Genomic DNA, 13,850 nt, shown 5'->3' on the forward strand with positions numbered 1-13,850 from the left:
TCAGTGGCTAAGAACGCTCTAAAACTCAAAAGCATTTGTGATTACAAATCACATCCGAAAACACAAAAATATAAATTAAAAAGGTACTTATAAACTTCCGTTGCCGGCATTCATGTCACTAAGTGAATCATCGCAGCATCGTTTAGACTGGGGTCTTCCTTGAAATTCCAAGCGGAACACAACCGCGAACTGCAATCTTGATAAAATGACACAAACCATTATTCCATTTAGTTCTGGTCACAAGTTAAGGAAGTTCTTTACATTTGCATACCACTAAACTCCAAAAAAATAATATTGCATTAGTGAATAAATTGAAATGAAAAATTCAGGCGGCTAGAATGAAATTTGTAGTTTAAATTTTTTATGTTGAAATACCAAACCGCAACCATATCACCGGGCACAAATTCAAAATGAAATCAACTACAATTTTATTTTCTCCGTGCGCTGGAGGGAAAGGAACAAAATATTCGCTAGCAAATTCCCCCCTTCGTGGCACGCCAGCACACGGAAAAAAAGAAATACTTTAATACATGAATAAAAAATATATTACAGGCCATCCGTTTGTGCGCGCAAATTATAACTTAGACATAATGAAATAATTGAAACATTAAAAAAAAAAATCTAAAAAATATGTCATTGCAATTCTGAAGTCATTGCAATTCAAGCTTTACGTAAATTTTCCCTAAAAAAAGGTTTTGTGAAACAATCAGCTAAACTATTTTTGGTTTCAACAGATTTTATTCCAAATTCATTTTCATCAATCGAATTCCTTAGGAAATGGTACCCCACATCATTCTGCTTAGTTCTGCAATTTTCTATTGCAAATCTAGAAAAATCGATCGCAACTAGAATGTCACAGTACAGAGTACAATTAATCAATCTAAAATTCTGAACTCTTTTCGTGGCCAATTCATTTAAAATTCTTTTGGTCCATATAACTTCCTTAGATTGTTCACTAATTGAAATATACTCCGCTTCCATTGTTGACAGTGCTACGCATTTTTGTTTGAATGTACACCATATTATTTGAACCTATACAAAAACACTAGACCCCCTCTCCCTCCCTCTGTCATTTAAATCCGGTCGTCGTGACTCGAGGCGTAATCTGTATCAGAATGACAATAATTTATTCAATTTACAGACAAAATTTAGATTTCAGGGATCGACAAACCCTTCAGCTTGTCTCACAAATCTCCTTTTTTATACCCGCATATAGATACGCATTGCAAACATTAGTTTGGAAATGGACCCAATGTAGCTTATACACAAAAATTGAAAAGAAAGCATCAATAAAAAAAAAGGAAATTGCTGGAGAGAACACTTGCGAAAAGTATCCCCCCCCCATACCTGGTGGTTACCTAAAATAACCAGTTTGGCCTTGAAGCGCATTATTTCGTTCTTCTTATCTGTTCTGTTGTGTTTTATCAATCTTCACTTTCTGGCGTTCTCAAACTTTGTTTCAAATTCGAAGGAATTACATCTTCGGAAATGCTAGCTTCTAGCTTACTTGAACTATCCCCCCCCCCCCCCCTATCTGCATCAGAATCCGATACTTTTCGTGAATTACCATCACAAGTGAAATCGAACTGTTTTGGGTCACATTCAATGTTATTTTCAGAACTATAAACCTCGGCTTCGCGATTCGGAATTTAGAGCCGTCGTGTCAATAGAATAATACATATCCCTGCATTCTCTACTTTGCCTTTATATTTCTTTAACCAATTTAATTCTGAACATGCTATTTTATGATTTTCAGGATATTCTTCTTCTACTTCAGATTTACTCAGTAGTGAAATAAAACTGTACTCCTTTGTTTCCCGTTCCTGCCCCCCCCCCCACCTAGAATTTATTTTCATCGAATTTAACATTCAGCGTTTCTGTCACTTCGCGATTTTCGGAATCCCAAATTCTATAACCTTTCGTATGAAACGCATATCCTACCATGACTCCCTGTTTAGCTCTCATACCCAATTTGTTTATTTTCTGTTTTGGATGTCCAATATAAGAAATACAGCCAAAAAAAAAAAAAAAAAAAAAAAAAAACAAGTGAGTTTTTAATAGATGGCTTTCTTCCCCGAAATAGCTCAAAAAAGGTTTTGATTTTTCCTTTTAAAACCGCTCTAGACCGTAAGTAGTGGAAGCACATAGCTGCTTCGGCTCAAAGCTGCTTAGGCAAACCCGTTTATTTAAAAGTGTCCTAATTCCATTCATTAATGTTGAGTTATGATGTTCTATGACGCTACTTTGTCAACTGGAGGATTTGTTAGTTTTTTCGATTCTAATGCTTTGGTCGCTAAGGTAAATTTCAAACCCGGGGGTTCAGAAATTCCTTTCCGTTATCGGATCTTTTCCGCAAATATCTCTGTTCTCTTTTAAAACCTGACAAAGTATTCGAAAACCTCACTTTTCTTCTTTAAGAAATAAACCGAAGGCTTTCTTGAAAAATCGTCTATTATTGTGAAAAAAATCCCCCCCCCTAAAGAACTCAACTGCTAAGGAACCCATCGCATTTAAATGCAAAAGATTTTGCCCGGCTTTGGCTTGAATCTCCGTTACAGGTTTAAACAAAATTCTCCGATTTTTTTTCATTTTACACGAATAACAATCTGACATATTTTTACTTTTTATATGCAGTGAAAGACAGTGAAGTACAGAATCACACTTTTCAGTATTTATGATATAGTTTTTGCCTTCATCATAAACACGTTGATCCAAACTTTAAGACTCAAAGTTAAAATGTAAGGAAACTGATGAGTTCAAGGTTACAAGAGTTTCAAATTCTTTTGTAGTTCTCGATTCATCTACTTTTATAAATGAGCAAGTCCTTCAAGGCGAATAAAATATGACAAACAATGTATAATAATGTAAATATTCTACTTTAAATTAAAAAGCAGTAATTTAGACGAGAACGCAACACTGCCAGATCAGAAATGAAAAGCAGAAAATTTTAAGATTATAGCCAGGCACGGCCTGAACTTAATTAAATATGTTGGGAAGGCGTATAATCTCAATTTGTCGAATGGAACTTACATATTTGCAGATTAATAAAATACTGGTGCATGCATACGTTAAGTACGCACAATTAAGTACAATATCTAATGAAATTTGGACATTCGAGAATTCAAAAATTGCAACATTACAATTATGTCCCCAAATTTGCCGAATCGTCAAAGTTTTCCCAATATGGCATTTTTGGGGAGGTCATAGAGACTTCCCGTGACCTCCAATCGAGTGCCTTTAAATATAGTTTCTAAAATTATTTTTACGTTCACAAGTTTCAATGGTACTAGTGCATTTTTCCTGAAGTAAAATTTTAATTTCCTGCCGACGCAAATGTAAACCTTTTAAAACACAAGGGTTTCCAAAAAAAAAAAAATAATTTTTATTAGTTTTTTTTTTTGGAGTGCTTCATTGATGATTTTTTTTAATTATTATTATTTTAGTTTTGATCGATAAGTATGAAAGCTGGCTCCAGAAGAAAGAAAAAAAAAACAGAAGAAAGAAGTTAATCGCGATACGATAAAAATTTACTAGAAAACATAAGAATTTAAATTTTAAGTACTCACATCCTATATAACACAAAATATAATCGTAAACAAAGTCTAATGTTCTAATAACTTTAAATACGATCAAGGAGGGAATTGATTTCTTTTTAAATCAAATTTGAGTTTCAGAAAATGTTTAAAAACTATCCTACGTGCAGTAAAATATTCAGAATAACAACAACTACTCAGATTTTTGCTATAAAGCAATCGCTACAACATAACTAAAAGAAATTGCAAAGTCAACATCAACGAATATTGGGATACGAATTACGATTTCTAAATAAACACTGTTATTTTACATACCTTCTCGATGATAAAGAAAACTACATTTTGAGGAAAAGGGAATGAATAATATAACTAGCACTTACCTTTACAAAAAGATTACAAATGAGCAGTCTTGCCTCAGCACAGCCGAAATATCAACAAAAATGGCTGTCGATACCTTAAATTCATTAGTTTATCTTCCCGTATGAAAGGAAACACCTTTTGCGCATCGTTTTGAACAATCTAAAACATTTTTACAGTTTTTCTCTGTTATTTAGCTGAGCAGTATTAAACTGTAAGAAAAAACAGTATATTACTATGAAAACAACAATTATTTTTTGCAGTGTGTGGCGAGTGGCAATTGATGATTTTAATGCTTTTATCCCTAGATGTCCTCAGGACTTCTTGGATGTCCGACCTTTATTTCCTACCCCTTTTAAAGGTTTAGAGAGGTGAGACAGGGCGGAATGGCATTCCATGAAAGCACCAAGGGTGGGTCGAACTTCTGTTTTCTAGATTTCAGTGGGTGTCATTATCGAAAGTAAGTCATAAGCAGGGGCGTGCACAGGGGGAGAGAAGGGCCTGTTGGCCCGGGTCCGAGATTGAAGGGGGCCCGAGATTTTCATTAAGAGGAGTGAAATCTATGTAGGATGTAAGAATAAAAAACATGGAGGAGGGCCCGTAAAAAATATTTGTGACGAGCCCCAAAATGTCTGTGCACGTCCCAGGTCATAAGTGAAATACTCTGGCAAAAATAGCGGTATAGGGAAAAATTGTTCGAAACAAGTCATCGAAACACAGTTTTGGACTATTTTTAGTAATTTTATGGTCATTTTAGGTGGGATCATGACCCCCCCCCCCCCCTCCGCGCTAGGAAAAGAAATCGTTTTAAGACATTTGACAAAGTCAGAGAGAGAGAGAGAGAGAGATGCACGAAGGCTATGAAGGAAATTCCGGAGAAGGCCAACCATGACTCTTTCAATCTCCTGAAATATCGCTAGAAGCTATATATAAACTCAGGATTATAGGCACTTCAGTCTACATGTAGTTATGGAATGACGCCATTTGTGTCTTGGCAGAAGGCTACTCGAACAGAGCTATTCCTTCTATATTTTATCTAGACACAGAAAAAACTTCACCCCAGAAACGTTTCATCGTCGTTCAAATCACGAAAAAAAAAAAAAAAAAAAGAAGATACATTACCTATTAACATTTTCATAGCAGTCATATTGAGCTCCAAAACCTCCGTTGGACTGTCAGGTAAAATTAAAAACATGGACAGACGATTTTGTGTAAAAGGTAATTCCAGTATACTTGCTCTGATTTTTGGACTGTGCCCATAAGCCAAGTGCATCTTTCCAGTCATTATCGGGACCTCAGTTCTCACATGAGGGAGTACATAGAAGTGTCCAAAAGGTTCTGTTGCCTGGATATCGAATTGCCTAAATGAACGATAAAGCAAGCCTGTATTTTTTTTTTCACTCAAAGTAAAAACTAAAAGCAATTAGCATATACAAAGCAAAAGTAAAACTTCATATGAGGAAGTCAGAAGCAAAAGGGGTGTAAGTGGCAAAATTTAAAATTTGGAGATAACCAGTACACATCGTGAGAGTGAACCTCTCCTCTGTCTTGGGGCAAGAGATGGTATAATAGCCCTGGTAGTTGCTACTATACAGCATGATTTAGGGAAAAAATTCAATGAAAGCCTACCTAGGATGTTATCTTTTTACGCGTTTTACTCAAAACTTGAAAATGTCCACTTACATCCCTTTGCTTATCACTGCCTCATATACTGTATACAATATTATAACTTTTATTCTACAGCTAAAAAGATGAAACGTTTGCAGCAAAAACGAAAAGAAGTTCTCATCATTTTTCATCCAAAAAATACAACAGAAAGGTTTACCAAATATCTTAAATGAATCGATTATTTCAGAAAGGGCGTAAGTCCAATAGACTCCCGTAGGACTTACGCTCTTTCTGAAATTGATTCAAATGGTTGATTAACCAAAAAATTTCATTCCTTGCAGTAGTTCATAATATTTCGTGTGTTATACTGAAATGAAAAAAGTGAGAAAATGATTTTTACATTGGAAAAATCATACAAAAAATGAAGTAATTTTATCAAACATATGCCAAATATGTGTCATTGGAATAAATTTTTCAAATCCATCATCAGACTAGATCATCTAAAAAAAACAAATACTCATTCGTGAAGATTTTTCACTAAGCAGTTTGTTCGATTGATACAATTGCATTCCTGCCCCAACGATGGCGAGACTCCAAATTTGTATGAATTAAAGCACTATTCAAAAACTACTTGCTACAGCATTTGAAATTGCTACCAATAGCGAATGAGTATACCTTAAATTAATTACAGAATTTGCACAAATCGGAAGTACTACTCTTATACTAAAAATAATACCTAATAAAATTTTTGAAAACATTATCACAACCTGTCACTGTAGCAGGGCAGGTCCTTGTAGTAAATGAAGTATGCGGTCGGGTAGGGCACCAAGAAAGCAGGTGTGCTGAAAGCGGCAGCTACTGCTTTAAGTTGCGTAGACACTAAATGCTTATAAAATTTCAGCAAAAATATAAAAATAAAGTGCATATATAAATTCATGTACAGTTAAATGAAGTACTTCAAATCTAACGCTGAAGTATCTGGCATATAAACGACACAAATTTGAGAGAATGATGTTTTTAGGTTTTGGTAATAGATGCTATGCCTTTCTTTGCTGATCTGTAAAACACCTTCGTTTTTTCTAGTCAACGTCAGTAATTTTTTGGAAAGTTACAGACTTTTATGTGTCAAACAAATGAAAATTGAAACATCCTAGTGGAAAACCAAAACAGTTTTAAATGTTTTTGGAAAAGAAAAACTGAAGGAGGATATCCCACACTGTTTTTAACATAATATAAGTAACGGAAGACTTGGACGTAGCTAAGAAGAGGAAGAGGAGGGGTGTTCTGACAACTAATGACTTTTTCATGCGAGCAATAAATTGATACAAAAAATTTGTAGCCTTTTTATGCTACAAATCATTGTGGAATGCAGAACATTTGAAATTACGAAACATAAATGTTTTGCCGTAATTAATAAAAAATTTCATTGTTAAAACTGGACAAAATTATAAGGACAACAAGAGTTTGTCCCGAAAAAACCTTACAATCAATAATATCCAACTTTATTTCAATCACTTTTATCAGTCTTGATGTCATGGAAGTTGAAGAACGTTCTTGGAAACTTATCCTGGCTTTTTGGAAAAAATGAGTTCTTGCTTGTTTCAATATTGAGTTCAATTTTTTCATACTTTGGGTCCCAGAATGCCTCACTAAGTTTCCATTAAACTTATATCGAGCCTTTTCTCCGGCCAGTGCAGTAATTTCCCAAAATAAGCATCAAGCAATGATTTTGAGGTTTGAGAAACATGCAATTTGGCATTATTCTGCTGGAACAAATAATTTAAACTCGTAATTAACAGTGATTTTGGTTTAAAAAATGTTGCTCAGTACATCAACATTATTCTTAGAATTCATTCTGACCTTCACAAAAAATATTAACATAGTTTCCGTCCGTTACGAAACTTTCTCAGACTATCACTGCGCCGCTTCCAAATGTACGCTTTGAGATTTTTTTTCCCCTTCACAGAGATCGTACCAGTAGTTGCAAAAAGTATCTAGTCCATCCTAATTAAACTTTTTCTCATTGAAAAACATTATATTATCCCTCTTTTTACCCACAACAACGCATTTTTGGCACCCTCAACCCTTGGTCTTTTATGAACTTTTTTAAGAGTCTGTCATGATGACATTAGTTTCTCATAATGAAACTTTTTCTCTACTTGTAAAAGATGGTGAATAGTTCGAGCACTGCATCGTAACTTGAGTTTCCATCTAAAATCTCTTGATGTTCGTTTTTTGGAGCATGTTCGTCTTATCATCATTCGTTTTACACACACAGATACAGACTTTTTGTCTTACTACCTTTTTGTCTTTGTCGACCTTTTGCCAGAATTTTTGAGAAAGCTCTAAATGACCGATCTCTATCTATTCAATTAGTTGCGATTTGACGTAAAGTACGTAGTGAAAATTTTCAATCAACCACTTTCCTTTTCTCAAATTCTTTAAGTTTTGTACCTTGGGTGACTAAAAACAGAATGATTTCCATAATCGCTTACATTTATAGCATGAAGTTAAATGTCACTTAAAAAAAAAAAGATATAAAAATATTTGGGTCAACATTAAAGACTTAACCTAGCGAATAAAATCCTTTAGAAATAAATTAAAAAACAATGGAAAGTACTCTTACCATTTCCATTGACCCTTGAAATGAACGGCGTTAACTAAAAGCATTTTCGTCAAAAGGTTTATGTTTCTTTGAAGCACCGCTCGTATTTTGCCCTTGGTTTTCTGACGAACCCAAGCGTTGACAGTATTAAAGGAAGAAAGGCTATCATTGTGGAAATCGACTTCTTTTAGAGCCGAAGAATATAAGGAACGTATAGCCAAGTCATAGGACCGAGAAATGTTGAGTCCCCGCTGAAGGAATACTCCATTTGCAATATCAAGTGAGTTGCTTAGGCTGGCGTCTGTCTCCAGATCTTTCAAAAGGTTTCCAAACGTTTCATGAATCTGCAAATAACCAAATCATGCTCTAATGTACTAAAAGTTTTACAACTTTCTTTAGCTTGGATAGCTAGTCAAAGAATATTAAACATACCTATTAGTAAGAAATGCATCTAATAGTACACTCATTTCCAAAAATATCTTTATATGCATGAATTAACGGTGTTTTTCAGAAACTATAAACTATAGTTATAGGAATTTTTCGATATAATATTATGACGCATAAATGTAAAAAACAAAATAAAAAAAATAACATTGTATGTGATATAAAATTATAGCACGCAGCAGTAAAGATGGCAGTAAAATGTGAAAAAGAGACTTTAGAAAAAAAAATTAACAACACAGAAAAAAATACGAATTCAATATGGAAAGGGATCTCCTCTGATTTATACACTCATATTAACTGTTAGAACATAGCACAAATTGTTTTTTGAAGCAGAGCCACTAGTAATCAGATGTCTGAATGTTTCCAGACAGACACTTTCTACCTTATGGAAACTATTGCAAAACGGTGTAGCGCTTTTGTACGAAGGCTTGTTCGAAACTCTAAATGATTAAAAACTACTTATGAGGATCAGTATCTGGCAATAACTGCCTGTCGTGACAGAAGCATCTTAAATACTAAAATCCAATGTTATCTACCTATGTAGGTATCTACCTATTTATATATCGGAACTTCTATGAAACGCCAGATAAATTGACGATCGAACTAGGTATCGATAGATAGAAAAAAATTTTGCCATCATCTTCAGGAAGGTTTAGTTTTTCTATAACTTTATTTAGCGGAGATATTAATTGAAGCGTCAATTATCAGCGACATTTCTTTTGTTTCAAAATTTCCAATTGTCTGTTGCAGGAATCCTGCCAATACTGCTTCGGGCAGACGTAACGCTACAGGAAGCTTGACCTTGGCGAGATAATTCCTGGTTTGGAAAGCTAGATTATGTTTAACACGTGGTATGACTAAAAATGGGAATTAATCAATGTACTCTTAAACTCAGGTTTCCTAGAAGCGAAATCAGCGAGCTTTGACGTCGCTACTCGGCGTGACGCTGAAATCCAAGTCAAGTGATTCCGGCGTGCCACTCACGACGTCGATTTCGCTCGGGCGCGTATGCGCAGAAGAATCAAGTTTTCCTCTCGGCGATAAGCGACGCCGAAGGTCGGCGATTCGTTCCTAGGAAACCAATGCTTTAATTAAATAATGATCGCCATGGTTCGACGCGTTTAAGAAGGATGCATTCTTTTGTCGTCTTTTCCTTCAAAGGAATTCAATTTTTACCTCTCAAAACAATCAATTAACATTATTTTTCAAGCTTAGCCGCCTCAGGTGGCAGAAGGGAGGCAAAGCTCCCAAAATACATCGGCAGTGTAGTTTGGTATGGTAATCGAATAGTTATAGAGGTGCACTGCGCTAAATATTAAAGTACTTCTCATTAATCAATGTACCACCGCAGGCGGAAAGAAGGGGCGAATTGAAATACTGTATCCCTGCAAACCGTAAAAAAGAAACTGATGAAAAGGCCTTGATGCTAGAAACCCAAGGATATCAGTTTCTCTGTCTCCAAGAAAGAGAAGGATTACTTTAATGAATACAAAGAACGTAGGATTGTTCTGGGGAGACTGCAATGTGAGGGGGAGGGGTGATTTCGTGGGAATTTTTATCTCCTTTTGTGAGGGGTCTCATCTAGGGGTTTGTTCATAGCGTTTGAAGGGTGTGACAACGCCTTTGAGGATAATGTGGACGGTGCGGGCTCACCTGAGATGCGCACCAGTGGGGGAGGAAGTGGGGAGGAAGCTCTTCCCTAACCAAGATCAGCGAAACAGAAAATTGGTTTCCCCCCGTCGGAGCTTAAATCTGCATGGAACGTTTTTGTAACCCTTTCCCTGTTTGGCGAGGATTTCTTGACCAAATGACTTGGACAGAGAAAAAGTTGCCAATATGAATTTAGAATTAGTTCAGCCAAAATACAAAATTTTTAAAACTCGTTTAATTAATTTTACTACTTTAAAGTATTAAAAAATGTTTGTTTATGTTTATTTATATATTACTTATAAATTTAAATACTTTGGCGAAACAGTTTGAAAAAAGAGCTATTTTAAAGATAAAATCTCGTAGGAGTGTATTACGTTTTTCTTATTTCTTTTACTTCCAAGGATAAAAGTCATAAATTAAAATTAAATTGATACCTACACTTATATTCTTGAATTGCTGAAAAAACGAATGATTCTAATAACGTTCTTGTTTTGTGGAGAAAGATCAATAAAATTGCAAATTAAGCTAAAAAATAAAGGAACACAAAACTGATATGACACTACAGCATACATATCATTTTTGAATAAGAAAGTTTAACAAATGTTCGTTTCAACAATTGCATTATATTAGAAGCTAAAAGAATATATGCGAAAGGCTTATTATTAATAACTATTGCATACGACATTTTCTAAAACAGAGAAAGTCTTCTTCTATAAACATACATGGTTAAAGATTAAAGAACAAATATTCAAAATATTATTTACCTGACAATGACTACAATAACTGTGACTCGTCATTCTCTTACAAATTAATGTAAACTAAACTTAAGGTACCAATTATGTACTGATCTGATAGTAAGCAAAATCTGGTACTAATAATTACAATATGCGACAATGCTCCGAAGAAAAATGCACGTAATATATGCAAAATTGCCATTTCCGTACGCAACGGCAATTAAGTAACACTCTGGTATACTTGGAAATTTTCCCTATTTGTATGAGTAAATTTTAATTAATCACACAAACTTACATCTGCAATGTTCGTGATTTTTTTTTTTTTACTTCGTTATAATTCGAAACTCGAAATACGGATTATATGTTAATGCATATGCATATGTGCATATGCAGTCGCACATTTTTACTCTTTTGTCGTTAATGCATATAAATACATAAAAACAGCATTACTACGGCAACATTTAAACAAATATATTATGAAAACAAAAAAAAAAAAAAAGAAAAAGAAAAATCGTTTGTTTTTCCCCTGTTGCCAAAAAAATTGTTTAAACAAATGAGTAAATGTACTTATAAATAAATAAATCGTCTGCGCATAATTTTATGTAGAAGTATAAAAGACTCCGAATTCCTCCACCAAACACTTTTTAACTTTTGGTGAAAATCAAAACAAATCTTATCGATGATAATTATTTCAGTGAAAACCATGGCTGCGGAGTCGGAGTCAATCTCATTTTGGGGTAAAAGAGTCAGATTCAGGAGTCGAAGGTTTTCGATTCAAAGACTCGGAATCGGTCATTCTCCCTAAAAGTCCGCAACTCTGCCATTGTTTGTGGAGTCGGACTTTTTTTTTTTTTTTTTGATAAAGGAGTCGGAGACGATGTGAAAGACTTGAAATTTCCGAAATTCGTAGTCAGTCATTTTCCCTCCGTATAGAAATTTTTTTCAAAGGAGTCGGATTCGGAGTTGTCTGCCTTAAAATTCTAGGAGTCGGTGTCTGGAGTAGTTCATCGAGAGCTATTTAAATCAAAATTTGTTTGAAGTAAATCCGCCTTTAAGTTTGGGATCTATATTGACTTTTAGTTTCGCCGTAGGCGCTAATGCAAAAGGATTTGAACTGTTCAAAATTGAACGGGAAAATGTTCAAATCAAAAAGTTGTTATCTATACATGCTCCTCTTCAAAAACTTTTTCCTGCGAAGTTTGTTTGAAGCAAATTTGTCTCTAAATTCGGAATTTATATTTGCTTTGAATTTCCCCGTGGGCACTAATGTTAAGTTTTATTGAGCTGTTCAAAATTGAACGAAAAACTGTTCAAATCAAAAAATGAAACATGGGAAAGAGGTGTCTTCGCCGAGATCTTTCGAACAAAAAATTTTTTTGAATCGGACTATTCCCTCAAAAGTTATTAGGGGGAGACAGACAGATTCCTTCAAAAGTTATTGGGGGGGGGGGGGGGCAGACAGACCGACGGAGCGACAGAAATTTTTACTCGTCTCAGTACCCTACACTGTTATAACCAGAGGTTCCAGACGAGTGAATATATTCCCCCTAAGGTGAAAGCATGGTGACCAAGGGTGCCATACTGGCCAGGAAGTAAAGCAGAGGTGCGAAAGTAGCAGACAGTCGTAGACAGGGGTGCCAAAACAGCGAGCAATCGCTAAATGACTTGCTGGCGCATGCGCTTCCGGCATACATTCACCATTCAACCACTTCAATATGGCGGACGAATGATAGGTTGCACTACGCGTGGCTTCTACGTCTTTCACATTGAATGAAGTGCACTATTGGATTAAATCTCAACTTTTGTAGGAAAATTCTTTAAAATAACAAGTAAGTACAGCTTTTGATCACTTTGTAGCTTTTAGGGCTTTCAAACATAGTTAAAAGTACGTTTAATGCTTTTCAGTTACCATTAGTCCGTTACGATACCGTAGTACCGTTAGTTGTTTATTTTCAGGTTACCGTTACTATCGTGAAAATTCCATCATTCACACAAAACGCTACTAAATGTATCTGTCATTATTTTCTTGAGTACTCGATAAGCAACATTTAATCACCGAAATAGTAACCGCAATGATATTTTCAATAACCAACAAGTGAGAACCGAAATAAAAATCATTCTTGTGCTTCGTGTAGCGAGTGCAAAAAATAAAAAAGAAATCTCTCTCCGTCTATCTTTTTCTTTTGCTTTTTCGTTCAAGTGTTTGAATCATTTCCTGTTAGCGGTTATTCGATAGTGTTAGGAGTTTCTTTAAATTTTTAACTGTCGAAAAATTTTATGCGCATTTTATTTTATTGTTATTTTGATTGAAATGTTGAACGTTTGAGAAACGATTTTGTTTTATCGTAACTTTAATATCCCAGAATATTTTTGGCTGTTCATGTAAATAATTCATAAGTACATCTACACTTTACTTTCGGTGCGGTTATTTCTCACAAATGATCATTAACTTAACTATGATTATTCAAATAATTACTCGTCTTTAACTTTAAATATATTTGTGACAACTCTTTGATACCAAATAAAATCTGTAGATATTTATTGTTTTATTCATCTTTAATATTACTTTGTAAAAAAAAAAAAAAAAAAAAACTCATCAGTACGCAGAATTTTTTTACAAGTTTTTTACCGCCCCGAGAGTTATTATAATTATTATTATTTATTTTATTTATTTTTAAGAAAAGGATAAAAATTTCACAGGCTCGCAATGTTTTTCATTTGTTTTTACCGACCCGTGGGTCAAAAGAGGTTGAGAAACACTGATGTAGAGAACGATCAGATGAATTAAAGCAATGAGCACTTCTTAACTATGTTGAAAACTCTGAAATATGGTCAAATGCTGTAATTACAAGTTTTAATCATTTCCAGTACTGAATTTATGCAATGTGAAAAGTGTGCAAAACGTAGACTATCATGAAT

At 34.5% G+C, this 13,850-nt stretch overlaps 1 protein-coding gene across 1 annotated transcript in view; it reads right to left on the bottom strand.

Moving 5' to 3' along the window:
- The window catches only part of LOC129218731 (leukocyte elastase inhibitor-like), a 55,462-nt gene that overhangs the window by 12,109 nt on the left and 29,503 nt on the right, over positions 1–13,850 (bottom strand). The window contains exons 2-3 of the mRNA XM_054853054.1: positions 8,125–8,354; positions 5,013–5,251 (exon numbers count right to left, since the gene is read on the bottom strand). Of these exons, the coding sequence (XP_054709029.1) occupies positions 5,013–5,251; positions 8,125–8,354 (469 nt within the window). The remainder of the gene's footprint in view (positions 1–5,012; positions 5,252–8,124; positions 8,355–13,850) is intronic.

This window comes from Uloborus diversus, chromosome 3 (assembly GCF_026930045.1).
Source record: "Uloborus diversus isolate 005 chromosome 3, Udiv.v.3.1, whole genome shotgun sequence".
NCBI lineage: Eukaryota > Metazoa > Arthropoda > Arachnida > Araneae > Uloboridae > Uloborus > Uloborus diversus.